General features: G+C 53.8%; 1 protein-coding gene across 3 annotated transcripts in view; it reads left to right on the forward strand.

The window, feature by feature from the left end:
- The window catches only part of SLC23A2 (solute carrier family 23 member 2), a 71,088-nt gene extending 64,960 nt beyond the window's left edge, over window positions 1-6,128 (forward strand). For all 3 annotated transcript variants that reach the window (XM_044417346.1, XM_044417347.1, XM_044417348.1), the window contains one exon: window positions 116-6,128. In XM_044417346.1, the coding sequence (XP_044273281.1) occupies window positions 116-348 (233 nt within the window). In that variant the 3' untranslated portion in view covers window positions 349-6,128. The remainder of the gene's footprint in view (window positions 1-115) is intronic.
- The last annotated feature ends 3,482 nt before the right edge of the window (window positions 6,129-9,610 follow it).

Genomic DNA, 9,610 nt, shown 5'->3' on the forward strand with positions numbered 1-9,610 from the left:
GCAGGGCCAACCGATCCGCCACCCCCCTACCCCACCTCTGGGCCGTGCACTTGGAAGAATCTTTGCTCTCTGGTGTCCACCTGCTGAAGTCTTGTTCCCATCCTTGTAAATGCAGGAAGTCCCGAGGAAAGAGGAATCCGGAAATGGAAGAAAGGTGTGGGAAAAGGCAGCAAGGCGGCGGATGGCATGGAGACGTATGACCTGCCTTTCGGCATGGAAACGGTGAAGAAGTACCGATGCTTCAGCTTCTTGCCGGTCAGCCCCACCTTCATGGGCTACTCATGGAAGGGCTTCAGGAAAAGCAGCGACTGCAGGAGTTCAGGCGACGACTCCGAGGCTGCTGTATAGCCCCGGCCAAACCCGCCGTCTCCTCACTGTAAAATAGCCAGTAACAGACACACCTGCAGTTTCTGGCTATTTTATTATTTTATTTTATTATTTTATTTTATTGTATATCTGCATTTTCAGTTCTGGAACCAGAGCCGAGACAAGATTATAAAAATAGCTTTCCTATTGTGGACGCTGATAGCTATCCATAACGTCTCTCCAGATAACACAGTGCGGAGAGCAAGGTTTGTGCTCGTGTGTGTTTCTCAGATCGTTCGATTTGCTCGTCCGGACTTTGGCACAACTGCAGTTCTGTTGAAAGTTTCAATCCAGATCCCAAACTGGTGAATACCATGTATGTAAACCCAACACTCAAAGAGGCTGTTTCTTTCCCATTTACGGCAAATACATTCCATTTTTAAAACTCTCCCTTAAGCCTCTCGCTGCTTGGTTATTGCTTTCTGGCTGATTATGACAGAAATGATTGGGCAGTTCTTTCCAGACTGCTCAGTCCTGGTCATGAAGCGGCTGCCCTCTGCAGCCTTTGCACACGTTTCTGCTCCATCAAAGCCAACTTTGATCTGGAGCACTTAATTTTTCTTAGCACAGCAGCTGTGGAGATGGGGCAGTGTGGGAGGGGTTATCAACTGATTTTGCATCCCTGAACAGAAGTAAGAATGCATAAGCAGCGCCTTGTCTGGCGTACCCACAAGTTGGCAGATACACCATGATAACCATATTTATTAAGCGCATAAATTCACTAGTCCTCAGTGGATTCTTTGAACAGAATGCTCGGGTTGTGTCCAGATTTGTGCCGATCTGTGTTCAGACTCTTCTCCTGGTCCCAGCAATGGCCTTCATTTGATGCTGCCTTCTTATTTTCTCCTCTACCACACAGAACACAGAACCCACTTTGAAATGGGAGAGACGCTGTGCATGGCTTCGCAGTCCACAAGGTGGTTTAACGGGTATTGGGGGCCCGCTGCAGGAGCCGCTCAGCACTTTCCCTGTACTAGTCTTGGCTCTGACCTTCCGTGGTTGTTATTACTCATCATGGATTCATAAGGATTTATCCCTGTTTAATGTTCATACTGTTGCAAGTTAGTTTCTAGATACAGCTGTTTGGTTTTTTCATTTCTTTTTCCCCATGTGGCCCAAAAGGCTTTTTTTTTACAGCTGTGGGAAGGCATGTCAGGAAGGCATGAGGGGAATTACATGTTCCCTCAAGGTCCGGATGCGCTTCAGGTGCTCCTTGCATTTTGTACGACTTTTTAAGGCAGATGCCGTAGAGGGTTAATTTCCTAAAGTACGGCTGTTGGAGAGCACGCAGCTGCCCTTGCAAGCCTCTGCGGTTCTGAGGCTGCGAGGCGGTCTGGAGGGTCCCGATGGGCCAACGCGGGACGGTGTGGGAGGGGCAGGGCTCTCCGCATGTGCACTGCTCCTTGCACGGCTCTCACCCGTCACATCATTTCCGCTCTCTGAGCTTTGCTTGGAAGACTTTCCACACTTTGCCGACCCGGTCCAAATCCCAGCCAGGCACCTTCAGTTTAAAAAGGCTCAGATCGGGGCTGATACTCGGTCGCTTGAGGACGCAAGACTTCCCATGCCCTTGTAATATATGCCAGGACGGCTTCCCTCTCACGCACCCTCCCCAGGGTGCAAGTCCCACGGACCTCAGCGGGGTGGGGGCGGGGGCGGGCTCCTGCATAAAACGATAAAACGCTGGCAGCCCCCCTTACATTTCACGTACGACCAAAGAAAAAAAGTGGGTGGAAAGGAATATCCCCATTCGTGAGTGGCGACTGTAGTCCTAAGAATGCCCAAGCCAGCTTGTTCCACACGCCGCAGAGGCGCAAAGGTTGCAGGCTCGTAATATTGGCAGAATTTAACGTACCCGAAGGGTCACCATCAGCGTCGCCTCCCAAAGTGCTAGTCGCTTCTTTAGCAGAACCGGAATGCCATCCCTCCCGCGTCCCTCCCACCCCCACTTCTCCGTTCGCCTCAGGAGAGGCCGCAGAAGGCCCTGTGGGATGGTGCCCAGTGCTTCTGAAGCACGTCTCCCGAGTACCTTGACGGAGGCGAGGAAAACACGCTGGCTCGGTTATAAAGTCTAACGAAATGAAACTGAAAGGTTTCGTAGGTTATAGATAGTGGACGTGCAGAAGACCCGACTCCAAGTAGTGTTTGCTTCTTGGCTCGCTTCTGTGCTTGGGGGAAATACTTGTCCGTTGCAAGATTCTCTCTCCCCTGAAAGGTCCTTTTTAAAAACGTGTACCAATACCAAAACGCTGGCGCGCTTGAAGTCTTTCTGTGGAATCAGCGGCATCCGTTTGCCCGCAGATTGCCGAGAGCTGTTGGGTGAGCCATTGGCCGGGGTTTGCTGCGCCCAAAGATGCTGCTGGCAGCCCCCAGCGGGGTCCGTCTGCAGAAAACCCAAGCGTTTGGGAAGGTAGACGCAGCCCTCCAATCGGACCAAGCAGCCGCAAGAGGGCCTCACGACCGCTGCACTGAGGCGGGGATGATGTTCACGGCCTCGGGGCTGAGCTGCTGGCTTGCGGGATGGGAAGATCCGGAATGCCCGATGCTCCCCCCATGGTGGTGAGGGCAGGGAGCCGGCACGCGGGTGAGGGGGGGCCTGGGGGGCTTGTGAAGAAAATGTTTTTGGGGAGGAGGTGACAAAGCTTGTGAAGTGCCTGGCCACCAGGATCGGTTGCTGTTCGGCAGCAAGGCAAGGCCCCAGCTTGCAGCCGCAGACTGGCCGAGGAGGGAGGGAGGGAGAGTGGGAGGAGCTGCTCTCCTGCTCGATCCGGGTCAAACCGAAGACCAAAGAGGGCTTGAGCAGGCGGGTTTCTGGTAGATCACAGCCCATTCGGAGGGGGAGACCCCAAAGCTTTGAGACCGCTTCCTGGGGCCTGTGCGTTTGAGAAAGCAGCCAAGAAACCCCTTCCAAGGTTCCCTTGGAGCCCCCCGTTAGCAGTTGAGGGAGCGAGCACACGGTTAGCGGGCGAGAGGACGCATGGGGCACTTCCCTTGCCTCGCTGGTTAAGGGCTGTTGTCGGCCTCAGGTGCACTTCTAGTGGTTCTGTGTCGTGTCCCGAGTTGAATTCTGTGCCTCATACGCACAAGGCAGCCATCCCCATTCCCACGGACCTGGGAGAAAACCGGAAGTCCCTGGGATGCCCTGCTGGATGCCCAGCGGCATCTCGGCTGGAAGACCCAAAGACACAACTGTGGATTCTGCCTTCACATGTGGCCACCTCCCTTCCTGCCGCTTCAATGAAGCGATGCTGCCTGGAGCCTGGACCTCATGGGAGGGCTGGGGAACAGCACCGACAGGTCGCGGTTGAAGGAGGCAGACATGTCTGGCCGCTCTCTCACATCCGAGACATATCAACATTCATTCGAAGCAAAGTAATTTGAGCAATTTTGCATTTCAAACAAGAACTTACCTTTGTTGTGGTTAAATTAAGTACGCTGGCAGAGATGTTTGAATGTCTTATAAAGCAATGTTTCTTGAATTTCTATTTAATTGTTAATTTTTTCCTTGATAGACAAAATGTATTAAGAATAAGCTGCATCAGGGAAGGAATTTTTAAATTTACAGTCGATTTGTTTTACACCGTTTAATACTAACTTTCAATATGGGCAATTTGTACCTGAATATTGCAGTATTTTATTTCCATAGACTTAACGAGTTAAAAACAGAACTCACACACACAAGCATCCGCCACCCTCAAGTAACATTTCCTCCCAGGATAATGACGGTCACAGGTTCCTGGGTGGGAGTGATATATGATTGTCATGACAATGTCATGTGATAGAATTTCTTCATTGACGAATTGCTACCAATTGTGTATACTTTATTTACCCTTGCTTCTGTCCTTAGCGAAAACAGAGAGGAGTCCTTCACTTCCTCTCGCCTAAAAACACTGGTACTGGCAATGTCGCTTTCGCACTTGCAGCGGAAGACACCGAGCGCAAAGCCGGTCCGACCAGGCGGTGGAGTGCAGGACCCCCGCCAGGGGCTGGCCTGCTTCCGGCCCCCCGGAGGGCAGTGCGGTCTCTCCACGGGCAGGAGCTCCAGTGTGAGCCCCATGCGACATGCACGGGCAACGTGCTGCCCTCGCGCAGCGCCCGCTCATTTCGGCGCGGCTTCTCTGGACGCTTTGTCCGTGGACTGAGCCCCGTTGGAGCAGCAGGGGCACCGGTGGAAATGGGACTGGACCGCTCGGGTTTTCCGCCAGTCACCAAAATACGATTCCGGCCAGCTCTGGCTGAGAATTGACAGGAGAGATGCGTCTGATGTAAGATGCGGCAGCGAGACCAAAGCACATCGACTATCCTTCTCATCGATGGCACAAACTAGACCCACCGCTTCCGTCGTCTGTGCCGTGCGAAACTCCGGTGGTGCAACTTCAGGGCTACTTCCCATCAGTGCCAGGCTCCAGACCCATCAGGAGCCGGCGGCATGCGCGTCCAGCCAGGCTGGGGCTGGGGAACGGGCAGGCGAGAGCTGCCGGTGCCCTGCAAGCTCATGCTTCCGTGCCAGAGCGCTCCAAGCAAGGGCGAGCCAGGAGCCACCCCCCGCTCGTCGGCACGGCTCTCGCCTGCGTGAGGAGGCGGCCCAGTGCATGCGGGATATCGATCGGCCGAGTGTGTGCCCGCCGGCCTTGCACTGGTGGCCACCAGCTGACCTTGCACTGGCCCCATTCTGCTGCTGGCCCCCTCCCCGGCCTTTGCTCAGCCACAGCGCAGCGTCTTGCATGTGCAAGTGCCCCGATGCTCTGACAGGCGGGCCTCATGGCCGCCCCCACCTGACCCCTCCGGCGGTGCTGGAGTAGCTGCCATCGCTCACCAGCGCGCCGCCAGGCCTGCTGGCCGGGGTGGCGAGGAGCCGCTGCCTGGAGGACAGCAGCTTCCCGCCACGGGGCACGTGCCTGCATTCCAGTGCCTCGCCCCTCCATATGCCAGGCCGCAGAGCAGTCCTTCCCTCCTCCTCCAGTGGCCTTGAACCACCAGGACCAGCCCTTCGCCTCCGCCGGGAGGATGCCGAGGAGCGATCCCTGCCCGCGTTTGCGTTTCTGCATGCGTGCTGCATCCCTAGAGATGCTCACCGAACTGCTCCACCTGCCCGAACCAAGGATGGCACGTGTCTCGGAGCGCCGCTTTCCTTTGCCATTTGTGCCCCGAGGAGGCCACCTGTTGGCCAGTATTTTGCTTCTGCCCATTATAGCGCTGGGCTGCTTTTAAGTATTGAGAACTCGCCTTCTGCAACATCCACAACATTCCTGTCTAGTTATGATTTAATTGTGGCTGTGATTAGTCATCCGTACATACTTGATAGCAGAGAATTACCTTGTGTATTGTCTGACACCTTTCCAAGTGAATCATCTTGCTGCCGATAAAAACTATAGTGCATTTCTTTTTTTCTTTTTATGGTCTGTTCATAACTTTTGATGTAACAAAATCTTGACTGTTTTTTAGACAGTGGGAATAAATAATCCTTCATTTTTTTTCCATGAGTTTTTTGTGAATGACTTTGGCTACACAATCTCATGTTACATACCAAGTTGGGTTTTTTCTTTGAGATGTGTAATTCTTTTATTGAGATTTTTATGGATTTTGTTGTGTTTAGTTGGGTTCCCCCCCCTAACAATTGCTTTATTAAACGTTGAAATATTTAAGAAATATGTAATATTTGGACCAGATGTTGTGAATAATAGTAGATAAAAGCTATTTTATTCTGTATTTTTAAAAGCTGTTCAGTATAAATAAAAAGTGGCATAGATGCAACTTTGCAACCAGATTGTGGTGCTCATTCTTCAAAGACACAAGAATCAGCATTAAAACCTGTTCATCCCAGCTCACCCCAAAGCCTTATTCACCCAAAATTCCAGAGCAAGGGCTGGAGTTAATCAGCCAGACGAGCTCATCAGAATGGTCTAAAATTTGCCAGTCGGCTCTTGAGCTTTGTGGGGAAAGGTTCCCCCCGGAAAATTTGGGCTCCTCTTCGTGAGCCTTTCCTCAAATATGCATTATCAGCTGTGCACATTTCTGAACTGAAAGCCATTATCAAGCAATTTGATGGGGAAAGCAATCTGGTGCTCCCTTGGCTCTCTGAAGGCTCTGGATACTGGAACACCTCTGAAATCTGAGCTTTTCATCCAAGAAAAGCATAGCCTGTAGGACCAGGTCCCAAGTCGTGCAGGTCTGCACTTTTCAGATGCGGATATCTAACTTTGCTGCCTTCAGAAGGCAGTCTGTGTTTGAGACCAGCTTCAGTGCAGTTTCTCCGAAACTGAAAATTTCTCTGCAGTCCCCAGCACTAGACACACGGCCTGTTCTCCCTTTCTGCAAACACCTGTGCATTGCAGCACCTTGGACAGCTCATCTGGAGGCGAGAGTAAGGCCTGCTGCACGCAAATTTTCCAGCCGTGCGTTAAGGCCCCGTCGGTGTTCAAAGATAGGCTGGACATGCACACGGTGGGCATGTCGTGAGCAGCGATGGCTGGAGCCGGGGGTCAGGCTAGATGGCCCTTCTGACTCACTCTGTTTCTATGTTTCATAGGTCATACAAAGCAAATTCTTGTGGTCCTCTGACTTTCGTGGTCCATGCTCTTAGAACATGGGGCCCTCCACTCAGCACTGATTTTATTGGCTTTTAGTTTGTTAAAATTCTGCATCTCCAAAATGGATAATACAAAATTGTACAGCATGAAGCTGAACCTACCAGCATCCAGAACAAAAAAATCCAGAAATTGGACCAGTTCCTTCATCCTATTCTGAAAGTCTGCAGGTGAAAAATGCAATCCTTCTATGACTGCAACACGTTTTTTTGGAAAATATTGCTACCTGGCACTGATTACACAAAGGTGACTTTGACTTCCGGGAAAATCCAGCCACCTTACCAGCCTTCTGAGTGTTCCTTCTGCACCTTCCTCCTCTGACAAGAAGTCGTCATTCTAAAGAAGTTGAAAAAGGACGGAACCAGAGAGGAGACCCTGGCAACATCCACCACACACGGGCGCACGTCCGTACCTCCCCCAGCTCCATCCCCCACGCGCTGTTTCGTTGAGTTCGGTCAGTGCAAGCATCCCAAAAGATCCACCTCTTTTCCTGTCCACACCCCGCTTGGAGGTGTGTGCATGGGCAAGACTGTACTCCTTGTGTGCAACCAAATGGCTGCATGTACCGGAAGGGCTGAACCTGTGATCAGAGTGGGGGGAGGGCTTTTTCTCCAAGGAGCAGGGAGTCAAAGTTGCTCTGGCAGAGTCAGAAGGACCTGGAGCACCTCACGGTGCTCGGCACCAGGGACCTGCTTGGCCTTGGCGTGTCCTTCATTCACCCGGCCCGGCTGCATTTTCTGCAACTTTGGAACCAACTGAGAAAAAGTCTTAAAATGGTGTTTCATTTATTATAATGCCTTAGCCCCTGCACCTATCCTTCTGAAATGTTACAGGTTTCTTGCCTAGGAACACTTCTATGGCACATGCCATTTTAATAATAATGATAAAAATTGAAGGGTGAAGGCATGGTGTGGGAGGCCAGTGTGGCACACAGTGAGTGTCAGACCAGGTCTTGGGAGATCTGGCTTGGCAACGCAATACTAAAATTTCATAATACACAACTCTATTGGAGCCAGTCTCTTCTAGCGTTGCTCCTCCAAGCACGAACCAAAGAACCAGTCAAAGCATTGTGCCTCTTGTAAAGCAACCCAGAGGCCTTACAGATATCTATAAACCCCATCTAATTCTTGCATTATTCAGGGCTTTGGCAACAAAGGAGCAAAGCAGAACTGCTGACAAGAGGTGGAGGGATAAGAAACTATTTAGTCAGCTGTCTTCATAAATCAGCAACGGTTTCCACAGCAGCAGGAAACCACACCAGAGGCGAAGCACGCACAAACCCCTCGCAGCTTCCTTCCAGCTTGCGCACGTTGCAGCGGAAGGATTTCTTGTGTCAGCCATGGCCCAAAAAAAAGGAGCACCTCCTACCCAGGGTCCCAGTTCCGCTTGGATAGCAATGCATGTGTTTTTTAAAAGCTGGCTTTCACTTTCTGTTTGGTCCAGGTCTGAGCTTGACCTAGGAAGAGAACAGCTATGCCGGATGAGGCTAGAGGCCTGGCCAGCCCTCGTCTGCTCAGGGCCGGCAGGGCCTCCTGGGCGAGCCGCCTGCTTGCGGGGTGGGAAGGGCACATGACCTGGTGGGGTGGGCTGGGGCGCGATGTGGGAGGGGGAGCCAGCCGGGGTGGAGGCCGTCCCGGGGGTCAAGCTGTCCAGCTTGCAAGCACGGCCCAGGGGAAACCTCACCACTGGGGTCAGGCGTGAGGCTGCCCATGTGGAGGAGACCTCGCAAGGGCGCAGGAGCAGGGGCACGGCCTGTGGCGAGCCAGGGGTGCTTCGACAGCAGGTGTAGCAGTGCACCTGCTTGAGCAGGGAGCTAATTTCCATGGCAGAGCATCAGTTCAGAATGCAGGAGGCCCTGACAGGCTGATCCGGCCAGGTCGAGGCATTACATACATACATACATACATACATACATAAATTTTGTGACCGCGTGGGGGATGCACAGAGGGCCTCTTGGGACAGTGCCAATGCGGGGAGTCAGGCTGCGCCTCTGCCAGGGGACCATGATAGGATTTTGGGAAAGTCAGCCCTTCCCCACCCAAGCACACCGTCATTCTCCAAGGGGGGAGGGGGTAAGGGCACCCCGCTGCCTACAGGTGTGCTGGAAGGAAACTGCGGGAGGCATGCGAAGGGCACAGCGCCCTGGCAGGAGTGCAGGATTTGTGGCAGAAGAACCGCCTCGCAAAGCACTCGGGCCTCCCGGGGAGGCCCAGCTCAGAGCCGTCTCAGGAGAAAGCAGCTGACCTGCTCAAGGCGCAGACTTTTCCGCAGGGGCCCAGGCCTGCAGGCCTCTCTCCCCAGGGAGGCTCGATGCCCCCCCCTCCTCGCCGCTCCGCTTGCAGCGGGCTTGGGCAACGGAGCGCTGCCCGGCTCCTGCGCAGCCGCGTGCACACGTGCTCCCGCGCGCTCTCCTCGCCCACCGCGTCCTGCCCGCAGGTTCCGCTCGCCAACACAGCCCGGGCGAGCGCCCTCCCAAGAGGGGCGCGCCTCCCTCCCTAGCTCCCTCCCTCGGCGGGCTCCGGGGCGCGGCCCGGGCAGAGGCGACCCGGGAGCAGCCGGGACGACGGCGCCTCGACGGCGCGCGGGGGCGGTGCCGCTCGCCCGCCCCGGCGCAGCGCCTCCAATGGGAGCGCGGAGCCGGCGAGGCGCGCAGCCAT

The sequence above is a fragment of the Varanus komodoensis genome, unplaced genomic scaffold (assembly GCF_004798865.1).
Source record: "Varanus komodoensis strain SLA01 unplaced genomic scaffold, ASM479886v1 scaffold88, whole genome shotgun sequence".
Lineage (NCBI taxonomy): Eukaryota > Metazoa > Chordata > Lepidosauria > Squamata > Varanidae > Varanus > Varanus komodoensis.